Source organism: Hyla sarda, chromosome 4 (assembly GCF_029499605.1).
Source record: "Hyla sarda isolate aHylSar1 chromosome 4, aHylSar1.hap1, whole genome shotgun sequence".
Classification (NCBI taxonomy): Eukaryota; Metazoa; Chordata; class Amphibia; order Anura; family Hylidae; genus Hyla; species Hyla sarda.
In genome coordinates, this window is record NC_079192.1 from 134,908,763 (window position 1) to 134,922,611 (window position 13,849).

The window sequence follows — 13,849 nt, forward strand, 5'->3', positions numbered from 1 at the left end:
GAATCTGTGCTACCTAATGTGGGGAAAGTATGCTACCTAATGTGGGGAAAGTATGCTACCTAATGTGGGGAAGCTATGCTAACTAATGTGGGGAAAATGTTACCTAATGTGGGGAATCTGTGCTACCTAATGTGGGGAAACTATGCTACCTAATGTGGGGAAACTATTTTACCTAATGTGGGGAATCTGTGCTACCTAATGTGGGGAAGCTATGCTACCTAATGTGGGGAAACTATGTTACCTGATGTGGGGAATCTGTGCTACCTAATGTGGGGAAACTATGCTACCTAATGTGGGGAAATTATGTTACCTAATGTGGGGAATCTGTGCTACCTAATGTGGGGAAACTATGCTACCTAATGTGGGGAAACTATGTTACCTAATGTGGGGAATCTGTGCTACCTATTGTGGGGAAACTATGCTACCTAATGTGGGGAAACTATGCTACCTAATGTGGGCAAACTGCTACCTAATGTAGGGAATATATGCTACCTAATGTGGGGAAACTATGCTACCTAATGTGAGGAAACTATGCTACCTAATGTGGGGAATCTATGCTACCTAATGTTGGGAATCTATGCTACCTAATGTGGGGGGCTTGAATGAGCTGCGGCATATGGGAGGCCTTAATAAATAATTAGAAACTTATACAGCAAGTGACATATGGGGGTCCACCTGAGTAAGTGACACATGGAGGGGGGGGTGCTGAACAATTTATGTTTTGGGGGGGGGGGGGGGGCACAGGCACATTCTTTGCACAAGGGCCCTCTGCTGTCTGTGTCCGCCCCTGGGTAGAGAATAAGGGGTAAAGTGGAACATAGAACAAATGCAGTTATTTTTTTCTTAATTTTTTTTTAATGAAGTAAACGAGATAAAGGTAAGCAATGACTTTTCCTCAGTCTGAAGCGCGGTCCTCATCGGCAGGAAGCAGTGAGGAGGAGGAGGATGACGGAGGTTCTGATTCCATCTCTGCTTCTTTTTCGTCCCTCTCTATATATAGGGCCGTGGCCATGAAGAAGGCCCCTCCGATGACTGCCATTATGGTGCAGGTCATGAGGGCATACTCCAGGCTGCGGTATTTCAGAAGAGGGGATTTGGCATATCCTCGTTCGTAGGTGTCAGATATCAGGCCGATGAGGTACGGGCTGCCGGCGTCACCTAGGAGGTGATAGATTGTCATCTGCACGGCCAGGGCTGAAGATCTCCTCCACGGAGTTACTACTTTTAGTATAATGTCAGATATGAGGGTGAAATTTACTGACAGAAGCGTCTCTCCGATGAAGATGAAGATGTTGGTGGCAACGAGGCTGATGTTGCCAAAAGTCAATGCCAACAGAAGAAAAGGGGCGGAGAGCATCATCGCGCATCCACACACAAGCGGGTCTGCCCGTGGGTTGGATTTGCGATATCTTTTACTTATCTCCGTCCCTGCTACAACTCCCAGAATGCCGGAAACGACTGTAACCACACCAAATATTAGGATGTCGTGATAGTCACACGGTTCAGCACGGCAAGGGTCCTTCTCTTGTAGGAGTGTTCGTGCGTGGGTCAGGTATGATGGACCCCATACACCTATTGCTCCCACTATGAAGGATACAGCCGTCGATCCCATGGTGGTTAACATGAAGCTTCGATTTTTAAATAGTTTTTTCAGATCTGTCGCCCATTTGGCAAACTTCTGGGATTTGTTGTTCTTCTTCCCGTTTGTAGTCGTTCTTGGAAGCTCCTTTGTGACCAAAATCAACAAAGCCACAGCTATGAGGCCCAGGCCAGGGGTGACCCGAAACGCCCAGTGCCAATCGCCCCTTGCTGCATCGGTCACTTTGGGCCCGATGATGTATCCTAGTCCGCAGCCTACAGGTATGACGGAGTAAAACACGTTCAGCATGCGGGTCCGCTGGTCACTTGTGAAAAGGTCTGCAATGATGGAGGGGGCGATGGTGCAGAAAGTCGCCTCTCCGGCTCCAACCAGTCCACTCGTCAGCAGGAAGAGCAGGAAGTACCCGTCAGGGATGAATGACAGGGTAAGTGTCATGCTCAGCCAAACGATGACTCCTGCGCAAACAGTATATTTCTTATTACAGTGGTCGCCCAAATATCCGGCAATTGGTGTGACTAGCATGTAGCTTCCAATGAACAATGTATTCAATAAGCCGGACAGACTAGCATTGGTGTCATATGCTTTCTGTATATAAGGCAGCACCCCCGCCACGCTGGAGCGATTTGCATAGATGAGCAAATTAACAAAGGCGAGGATCACTACGGTGATGATGGAACGTGCGGTGGACATCACGCTTAGAGATGGCAGGTTCTGCCTCTCAGGGATATCGCCCTTTTCTACATCCATATCACTATGGTCCTCCATTGCTTCTTCCTCCTCCTTCAGCAATGGGTCTTGTGGAGAGGCCATGGTCACAGGTCAGAGCCTGAAAACACTAGAGAGAGAGAGATAAATGAACACATTAGACAACATGTCATCATTCCTGTCATTATACAATAGATCCTTTATACAGAGCAGAAATGTCCAGCACAGAACCACAAGATAACACTAAGACCATCGCAGCCTCAGAAGAAGACGCTTCTCTATAAGTGTTTTATATGGAGACGTCTTCCCTGAGGTTACCAATGTCTGATAACCCTGAACCTGTCCGGTCCTAGTAATATCTGATAACCCTGAACCTGTCTGGTCCTAGTAATATCTGATAACCCTGAACCTGTCCGGTCCTAGTAATATCTGATAACCCTGCACCTGTCCGGTCCTAGTAATATCTGATAACCCTGAACCTATCCGGTCCTAATATTATCTGATAACCCTGAACCTGTCCGGTCCTAGTAATATCTGATAACCCTGAACCTGTCCGGTCCTAGTAATATCTGATAACCCTGAACCTGTCCGGTCCTAGTAATATCTGATAACCCTGAACCTGTCCGGTCCTAGTAATATCTGATAACCCTGAACCTGTCCGCTCCTAGTAATATCTGATAACCCTGAACCTGTCTGGTCCTAGTAATATCTGATAACCCTGAACCTGTCCGGTTCTAGTAATATCTGATAACCCTGAACCTGTCCAGTCCTAGTAATATCTGATAACCCTGAACCTGTCTGGTCCTAGTAATATCTGATAACCCTAAACCTGTCCGGTCCTAGTAATATCTGACAACCCTGAATCTGTCCTAGTAATGGTGGATTATAAGGGCTTGGCTGTATGGTCACTGGGCCATGTGAACTTCATACTGTAGATACAATTGGGCTATCCTGTTATATACATTTACTAATAATGAACCTACCCCACCTCATTGGGATCTATCCGTACCCTATATGACTTTCTGCCATTAGTTGATTTGAAAAATGTTTTCCCTTTCGGTGTACTCGGAGTATTTCTATTGTTAATACACACAGAATTCTATTATATAACATTATATTTCTGCCCTAATCTTTCTGTCATTCTTTTACTACTCCACCAAATCTTTCTCATAGACTTATATCTTTTAGAACTTCATGAATTAGGACTCTTTTTCTTGGGGGCTTTTTTGGGCATAATTGCATTTTAGCAGTTTTGCAAGAAAAAGCTCTGGTCATGATACTATCTGTGTGTTTTATTATGTTTAATACCTAAGCCAAGTATTGTCACAATGCTATGAGAAATATAACTTTTGTTATTTCTTTTGGAAATTAATTTCTTGTTTTTTTTGCTAAAAAAAAAAAGCAACAGCAATAAAAAAAACCTGTCAAACAAAAAGCCCTGTGTATGTATGAATAGAAGAGGCTGAGACTTACCTTGTGGTTCTCTCTTCAGACAAGGAACGGTCAAAATCTTGAATTCTCTATCACAAATAGAAACTCTCTAACAAAACACTTTGCACCACAGGTTGTGAATGCAAAACACACTGAAGAGACTGCAGCCGGCGCGCACCTCCTTGTACAGCTTACGGTGACATCATCACAAGCATGTGTGACATCACAGGGTTCTAAACCATCTTCAGGTATGTGTATATCTGTATAGTAAATGTGAGTAGCCGTATTAGTCCAGTGATGCAGATTGTAATACCTTTTTTATTTTGCCAGGAATAAAAATAGAACAGATTTGGTTTATGGTAAAAATACTTCCAGTAATCAAAGTAAAAATAAAGAAAACAAACCATTGATTTTTTCAACAACCTATAGTCAGAACTTTAAACAAATCTGTAAAATTGTGGAAAAATATATTCCCATGGTAGCTAATGACAATCATTATATCAAAACATTTGAACATGGATACAAATGTGTGTCACGTAGGGCGAAAACCATAGGTCAATGTGTATCCCCCAGTTTATATAGCTCCGGAGAAATTAAGAAACCCACTTGGTTGAATACTAAAGGGAACTTTAAATGTGGACATCTTAAGTGTATATGCTGCATGATTATGAAAAACAGCAGAACAATTTTTTTTTACTGCAACAAAAGAAATTTACAACATGTCAGAATATATGGAAAGGCCTGCGCAGCTGGCCTGTAATTGTGGGAGGAGCGGGATGACTATAAAACTCACGGCTCTCCCCCCTTCAATGACGCCGTGGGTTCTTCGCTTGAGGGTTGTCACGTGATGTCGGCAGGAAGTGGAGTCACGTTCCCACCGGTCAGCTGACTGCGCGAGTCAGCTGACAGGAACCTCGCTTCAGCCGGCATGGTGGGGGTAAGTGGCCGTGGCTGACCGGGGGTAACGCTGGCGGTTCCCGGACTCCGGAGGTGAGCCGGAGTTCAGGGAAACCCTTGGTCAGCCCGGCCCCAGGTTATCGTATTACATATCGGCATTCGGCATTCGCCGGTAGCATTTTACGGTTTTCAGCTGTATATGATTACTTACGGCTTGCTGCGCATGTATATGGCTACTTTGTTATGCGAACAGCCTCCTGCACGAGCATATCATTACCGCACTAGGTGAACGGCTTGCTGCGCATGTATGTGTTTTCTTATGGCTTGCTTTATTATGTGATGATTACTTTATTATGTGTTCAGCCTCCTGCTCGTGCATATCATTACCGCACTATTTGAACGGCTTGCTGCACATGCATATCATTACCGCACTATGTGAACGGCTTGCTGTGCATGTATACGATTACTTTGTTATGCGAACAGCCTCCTGCACGTGCATATCATTACCACACTATGTGAACAGCCTCCTGCACGTGCATATCATTACCGCACTATGTGAACAGCCTCCTGCACGTGCATATCATTACCGCACTATGTGAACAGCCTCCTGCACGTGCATATCATTACCGCACTATGTGAACAGCCTCCTGCACGTGCATATCATTACCGCACTATGTGAACGGCTTGCTGCGCATGTATACGATTACTTTGTTATGTGAACAGCCTCCTGCACGTGCATATCATTACCGCACTATGTGAACGGCTTGCTGCACATGCATACGATTACTTTGTTATGTGAACAGCCTCCTGCACGTGCATATCATTGCCGCGCCATGTGAACGGCTTGCTGCGCATGTATATCATTACTGCATTGTGTGAACAGTCTCCTGCACATGCTTATCATTACCGCATTATGTGTTAGGCCTCTTGCACATGTATTTGATTGCTGCATTGTGTGAACAGTCTCCTGCACATGTATATCATTACCGCACTATGTGATAGGCTTCTTGTATATGTATTTGATTGCTGCATTGTGTGAACAGTCTCCTGCACATGTATATCATTACTGCACTATGATTACTGCATTGTGTGAACAGTCTCCTGCACATGTATATCATTACTGCACTATGATTACTGCATTGTGTGAACAGTCTCCTGCACATGCATATCATTACCGCACTATGTGTTAGGCCTCTTGCACATGTATTTGATTGCTGCATTGTGTGAACAGTCTCCTGCACATGTATATCATTACCGCACTATGTGTTAGGCTTCTTGCACATGTATATGATTACCGCACTATGTGTTAGGCTTCTTGCACATGTTTATCATTACCGCACTATGTGAACAGTCTCCTGCACATGTATAACATTACTGCACCATATGATCAGTCTCCTGCACATATATATCATTACCGCACTATGTGAACAGTCTCCTGCACATGTATATCATTACTGCACTATGTGATCAGTCTCCTGCACATATATAACATTACTGCACTATGTGAACAGTCTCCTGCACATGTATAACATTACCGCTCTATGTGAACAGCCTCCTGCACATATATATCATTATCACATTTTGTAGTTCTGTGCTGCGGGGAGGATCTATATGTGTCTCCCGTATACTAAGACTCGCACACCTTTACACTCAATCGGTCTCACCGCTCCGCCCCACCCTGTGGGCTTATGCTTCACCCCCACAGCTGCCAATCTGGTCAGTCTAAGGCACGCTACACCAACAGCTGCGCTCACTTCCAATCTTTGTCTCTTAACTAACTTCCTCACAGTTTTCTTTTCATTTATTTTATATTTCTGTGTTTCCGGGCGGTGTGCCTCCAGCTGTTGTGAAGCTACGATTCTCACTTATAGGAATCATGCCGTAGGGTTCATGCTGTACACATCCTGGTACCCATGCACGTTGGTAGGATTCATGCCGGTTACATTTATACGCCACACACGCTTTTAGGGTTCATTCGTTCTCTACGCACTTGTAGTTTTATACCGTACACACGCTTTTAGGGTCATACTGTACACCCCCTTTGTAAGGTTTATACTGCACACACGCTTGTAAGATTCATACAGTACACACTTGTAGTGTTTATACCGTTTACTTGCCTACAGGTTTCATACTGTACACTCGCTTGTAGGATTATATTGTACACTCACCCTTAGGGTTCATGCTGTACGCTTGCTTGTAGCATTCATACTGCACTCACACTTGCGCATAGTTGGGGGGTGCATGCTTGTAGCATTTACTCTATACACACGCTTGTACATACTTGTAGCATTATGCTGCGTACACACTTATAAGATTCATGCTGTACACAGTACACACTGTACACACGCTTGTTGGATTCTTACTTTACACGCGTTAGGATTATGCAGTACATTCGCGGTAGCTTTTATACGGTACACTCGCTTGCATAATTCATCAAGTTCATGCGGTGCTTACCAATGTAGCATCCATTCTGTACACTTGCTCGTAGGTTTACGTGGTATACACGCTTGTACTCGCCTGCAGGGTTCATACTACACACACTCTTGTAGGAGTCATGTTGTACACACTCATAGGATTCATACCTTGTACACGCTCATACGAGTCACACTGTACGCACGTTTATAGTATTACATGGCCCACGCTCATAGGATTACTACTGAGCATGCACTCATAAGGTTCGTGCTGCACACCCGCTCGCAGGACCTGTATCACGCGTGTTTGTAGGGTTATATTACTCGGGTGCACGCGGGAATCAGGCTGCGTGTGCACTCGTGGCATGCGTTCTGTACATGCACTTGCGCTATTGGTGAAGTTCGTACACCCGCAGTTTTGTGCAGCGCACATGCTCATACAGCACATGGGGTGTGGCCCTGTACGCAGGTATGTGGTTATAATAGTTACTACTTGCCGGCATATTCTCTGCCATCAGGTCGTGGTTAGCTTCAGGCATTCACTGGTGGTCTATACGCGTATATGGTTGGCCCGAGTATAGGTTCATCAAGTTGGTGGTATAGCCATGCTTAGCGGTTCACGACAGTTTCACACGTAGTCGTTCTGCACGCATCTTTATATAGGCAGGGTGATACATAGCAGTTGTCGCTGCTGACACATATTCAGAACGACTATTACACGACGCACAGGCGGGGCTGACCCAGTAAACCGTTGCAGACGGGGTATGTCTCATTATCGTTGGTACTGACATGCCTTCTGAACGACACTGACACTACGCATAGGTGGTATTTACCTGTTAAGCCTGTCATGTTACAGAAAGGGTACGTCGCATAATTGTTATGACTGACACGCCACACATGGGTGATGTATGCCCGTCGTGCCTCCCACGCCTGCAGGGAGTGCGTTGCACGGTTGTTACTGACACGCCTTCAGAACAGCAATAACGCCACACATAGGTGATAAGATTTGTTTTATTATCCAAGTAATCACCTCATGAACCTGACACGTCTTCAGGTTGTGTTTACTTGTGTCGTCGGTGCACCTCTTTTACGATATAGTCACGTTCTCAAAAACGGAATTCACGATGTTTTGGGTTGTAATGGTACTCGTATGAACTTTCGCACTTACCACTGGGCACACACTTATCTAGACTCAGTTACGCATATAATTCTCGTCCGACACGTCTTCGCATACTTTCCCTCTCTCCTGGTTTAAAGAGTTTCTTATTGTTGCCCAAGTAATCACCTCATGAACCTGACACGCTTTCAGGTCGTGATTGCTTGCGTTGTCGACGCGCTCCTTTCTCTGTGTAGTCATGTCCCAAAAATGTACTTCATGGTGTTCTAGGTTGATATGGTACTCGTTTAACGTTTCGCATTTGTCACCGGGCGCATACTCGTTTAGACCCGGTTACGCATACGATTCTCGTCCGACACGTCTTCGCATACTTTCCCTCTGTTCTGGTTTAAAGTGTCGTACATTGTTCTCCAAGTAATCACCTCATGAACTTGACACGCTTTCAGGTTGTGATTGCTTGCGTTGTCGATGCGCTCCTTTCTATGTGTAGTCATGTCCCAAAAATGTGCTTCATGGTGTTCTAGGTTGATATGATACTCGTATAACGTTTCGCACTTGTCACCGGGCGCATACTCGTCTAGGCCCAGTTACGCATACGATTCTCGTCCAACACGTCTTCGGATACTTTCCCTCTGTCCTGGTTTAAAGAGTTGATTATTATTGTCCAAGTAATCACCTCATGAACCTGATACGCTTTCAGGTTGTGATTGCTTGCGTTGTCGATGCGCTCCTTTCTCTGTGTAGTCTCGTTCCTAAAGATGCTCTTCAGGGTGTTCTAGGTTGTTAAGGTACTTGTATAACGTTTCGCTCTTGTCACCGGGCACATACTTGTCTAGGTCCAGTCACGTATACAATTCTCATCCGTCACGTCTTCGGATACTCTCTCTCTGTCCTGGTGTTAGACGGTCAGCTATGTTATAGATAAATGAGCTTGGCTAGACGGTTAGTTTGGCTGTCCCTACTACATACATTTACTTTCACATGTGCTCACGTTGAAGGAGTCCAGAATATTGCAGCAGATGCCTTGTCCGCAAATACGCAAAAATTTATGGTACGGCGTGGAACTCGTTTTCCAAATCCAGATCCAAGCACGCCGAGGGCGACAAGATTTCAGTTCCCTTCCTATTAGCATATGTCGGGTTTTGCCATTCCACACTGCATTTATCCCACAATACTATTAAGAGTTATCTAGCCGGTATCCAACACCATTTATCCTTGACCAATACCCGTAGTTACTCTATACTCTCTTCTCGCTTGGTGAAATCCGCTCTGAAGGGCATCCTTGAAAAGGAAGTCCCTCGCAGCCCAGTCAGACAACCAATCACAGGCAACATGTTCAGGCAGTTGTCCGACTTGTTAGACTCCACACCATTGGGTATCCGTGATAGCCTCACATTAAAAGCGGCCATGTACCTTGCCTGTAATGGGTTTCTCAGACCGGGTGAGTGTACTACTCGGACCATTAACGCGCCCTATCCTAAGGTCAGTCAGCTGTCACATGTCTCTGATCATTTCCAGCTGTCCCCCAGTCAGACCAAGACCTCGTCACCGGGTCAAACTGTGGTTGTTCGGTTTTCCCCACCGTGCACAAAGGGTGTCCTGCCACAGTCCTCCGTGAATTGTTGAATGCCTGTGTTAACCTATCAGCTGACGACCTTTTACTCCATTTCAGGTCCAACCCGCTAACTACTTCTCAATTCATCAAACATTTACGCATTTCGGTCGGGTCGCTGGGAGGAGTCCCGACTTCATTATCCGGTCACTCCTTCCGTATTGGCGCAGCTACAGCCAATTCTAAGCACGGGGTCCCAACCCACGTAATCATGAAATTAGGATGTTGGAAATGCGGATGCTACATGCAGTATTTCCCTAACCCTCGCAAAGAAATGGCTAGCGCATTCCAGTCTCTTGTGTTGTAATCCGCAATAAACAAATGTTTGTTTAAATCCGGGTTTTGCCCTCTTTTCCAGGCATATTCTTTACGCCGCAGTTATGGCACACTCCAAACTGCTTAGTTGAGGTTGATAGATTATTGGTTACAGTTGGTTGTTAGGTTAGTATTAGGGTTTTACGCATTTCAGTCATGTAGCAACGACCACAAATGGAAAGGCCTGCGCAGCTGGCCTGTAATTGTGGGAGGAGCGGGATGACTATAAAACTCACGGCTCTCCCCCCTTCAATGACGCCGTGGGTTCTTCGCTCCCACCCGCCCCCCCTTCTTTTCATTCCATCACACTTACCACAGGGTATGCCCTCTTTTCCAGGCATATTCTTTACGCCGCAGTTATGGCACACTCCAAACTGCTTAGTTGAGGTTGATAGATTATTGGTTACAGTTGGTTGTTAGGTTAGTATTAGGGTTTTACGCATTTCAGTCATGTAGCAACGACCACAAATAAATTGCAATACGAACAATGTAGTGTATCTCATGACATGTGAGATTTGCTGGTTGCAATATGTAGGATGTACCACCAATCCCCTGAAGGCTAGGATCAGAAAACACCTGTCGGATATACCTCATTTCCAATCCAGACATTTATCCATGGTAAATAGGCATTTTGCCGAAAGCCATGGGGGCAACTTTTCTGGTCTTAGCCTTCAGGGGATTGAAAGGGTTACCCAAAATGTGAGAGGAGGTAATATCAAACAAAAATGATTAGATAGGGAAGTATTTTGGATTATAAAATTGCAAACTAGAAATCCATCCGGTCTTAATTTAAGACAGGATGTAATTCTACATTACTAATAATATAAAAAATCCTTCTCCCTTCCATCACCTCACATTAGGATTTACTCATTTACAAATTTACGTATTCCCTTTGAATTATACTGATATAATTTAAATATAATTTCTGAATAAATATTGAAATATCATTCTGTTGATTATATATGCAGGACTCATGATAAAGTAAGAAGGCTCTTGTTATGTGTGTTGCAGCACCCGTCTAATAATTTATATAAATTTAAAAAGAAATGGTTGGTATTTACCAGCGATTTCTTTTGAAAAAATTAAATAAATTAAAAATTAAAAATTGTCTTGTGCGGCCACACACATATTTATGTATAGGAGTCCGACATAATGTGGAGTAATTACAAATTTTTTTTTATAATTTTGTATACAGATAACCTCCTTTTTTATATGATGTTCATGTTTTTAAAAAAACTTTTTTGGTCACTGTTCACATTTTCATGCGTTGTTATAATGTGTGTTAGATGCAGGGGAACAGTGGGTTAAACCCTGGGATGGTTCCCATGGGCAGATCCCCACTCTCCCCCTCCATATAAGAGATCCATTTGCACTCTATGTTTGTAAGACTAAGGCCGTTGATTGCAGCCGAAACGCGTCACCTGTCATCACTTTGCGTTATGGCTGAATAAAGAAATTTCGTATTGCTTGACACCCGCGCTGGACATTTGCTTCTTTCAATACCTTTTTTATTGGACTAACAGAATTTTGTAGAGACAAACTTTCGGGATTCCTCCCTGATAATTTATCAAGTCCTTTGATCATTAGTCCTTGACTATTGGACTTGATAAAGGGAAGAATCCTGAAAGTTTGTCTCTACAAAATTCTGTTAGTCCAATAAAAAAGGTATTACAAGAGACTGCAACATTTTTTTTGATTTGTGTGTATATATATATAGTTCCAAGCGTGAGTAGGTGCCTCCAGCTAGGGTCTGTGTCCAGGATCCTGCATACGTAGTTCCAAGGAAAATGCTGTGGCACTCAAGGTATGGTGAAAAAATGAAAACTATTTATTCATCCCAAATGTGCAAAGAGCAACGTTTCAATGGTCTCACACCATCATTATCAAGTGGCTTGATAATGATGGTGTGAGACCATTGAAATGTTGCTCTTTGCACATTTGGGATGAATAAATAGTTTTCATTTTTTCACCATACCTTGAGTGCCACAGCATTTTCCTTGGAACTACGTATGCAGGATCCTGGACACGGACCCTAGCTGGAGGCACCTACTCACGCTTTAGGAGTGCTGCTTTCTTCTTTGACACATATATATATATATATATATATATATATATATATATATATATATATATAACAACTGTGTAGAAAGAGGAGCACCGTGATAAGGATTCGAGATCTGGCTGGGTGCTCAGCTCCGGGAACAGACCAATTCCCAAACAATAGCAACTGAAGGTAGAAGCGGCACTCCAATCTTGATTGAATCAAACTGTGTTTTTATTCACAAATCTGTGCAGAACAGCAACGTTTCGGCTTAGCAATAAAGCCTTTCTCAAGCATAGTGAACAGCAAAGCATAGTGCATATATATAGGCCCCCTAATTACATATGCAAATAAGAGGGGGGTGTGCCCAGTATGAATCACAACAAAGTATAAACATACTCAAGAGACCACAATCGGTCATTACAATTTGTGCTAAATACAAAATCAAACAACTGTCTGTGAATAATACACACTTTATAAGTGACTACATAATCGATAATAGTGCATAGTGTATAAAATTCTTATAAGTCCGATTTCCAAGGCGGCGCTCACCTGCCGACACGAACACAGGGAACCAATCAGCATCGTATCTTCCTGGAACACGTTGTGTTTGTATACACGGTCAGTGCGCAAGTGCCGTGAGTTCATGTCCGGTCATGGCCAGAAGACGTCAGGAGTCACATGATTTCGGGTACAGCCGGAAGGCATCAGTGGTCACATGATTGTTTAACATAATTCATGGCACGCATGCGTGGCCTCATTGTTACTCCACCTCCATGGTTCATCAATACGCATGCGTAGAAGCCCACACAATGTCGTATAAAAGTTATAGCGCCATATTGGATAAGGGCAAACAATAAGGGCAAACAATAAACAGATACAGCATAGCAATGTTGCAGTCCCGTAGATGACCATGCTACCATATATAAAGCAAGGCATATCATGAAAGAAATGATTCTACATACTAACAAGAAAGGTTTTGTCCATTGTATATGGTTTGCGGAATTCATTATAGGGGTCCATCCTATGGACGGAAACCAGTGTACTTAGACAGACTAATTCCAGGATACACATTATCAGGCTAGGATCCCTGTGTATAACTGGGACCATATTAGTCGCCACAATGTTTTGGTCCATATCCAGGACTCATATCCACCGTAGCAAAATTAAAGGCCTCTGTGTTTTTAAACTGGAGCTGTCTTACTGGAAATTGCATCACCCCTGATATTCGCTCCCTAATACAATGCAATTCACTCTAAAAAAGCTCTTGCTCGGAACTACACGTATTTAAGGTAATCTTCTGTGCTGCAAAACATGCTATGCTGTAAAAAAGAAAATGGTAAGGGATATAGCGTATTAGCTGGCCATTGATACCGTGTTCCAGAAGATTTTGTTCATGTGATCAGCAGTGAGTCGCCGTCTTGTATTCGGATCCTGATGAAGAGTATCTATGTAAAGATAAAAATCCACAAAGTGTAAGTAAAAAGTAAAAATATATACATACAAAATCTTTTTATAGATAAACCCTACTATGGATTAGCTAACAAAAATGTACCAAGTGGCTCACTCTAGGGCTGCTCACTCCCTGATAATCCCTCAAGATCAATGATTAAGGTAAGTATATCAATTAAACACTCGGATGGGAAAATCAACATTTAGTCCTGCCGGATATAATGCGCTCAATTTGTTTATCCATTTCACCTCCTTTTGCTTCAGAATT

The 13,849-nt window shown here is 43.6% G+C and overlaps 2 protein-coding genes across 2 annotated transcripts in view; both read right to left on the reverse strand.

The window, feature by feature from the left end:
- Positions 1-13,849, reverse strand: part of AFG2B (AFG2 AAA ATPase homolog B) — a 287,286-nt gene that overhangs the window by 66,518 nt on the left and 206,919 nt on the right. The gene's annotated exons all lie outside the window — the stretch shown is intronic.
- On the reverse strand, positions 792-3,899 carry LOC130368491 (protein spinster homolog 1-like). Its single transcript, XM_056572221.1, has 2 exons — positions 3,779-3,899; positions 792-2,435 (listed from the first exon to the last, which is right to left on the reverse strand). Exon 2 carries the CDS (start codon positions 2,408-2,410, stop codon positions 896-898), a length of 1,515 nt encoding a protein of 504 aa, XP_056428196.1. The 5' UTR covers positions 2,411-2,435; positions 3,779-3,899; the 3' UTR covers positions 792-895.

Excerpts from the sequence above, each read along its gene's own strand:
- LOC130368491 (XM_056572221.1), bottom strand. The coding sequence starts at position 2,410 with ATGGCCTCTCCACAAGACCCATTGCTGAAGGAGGAGGAAGAAGCAATG.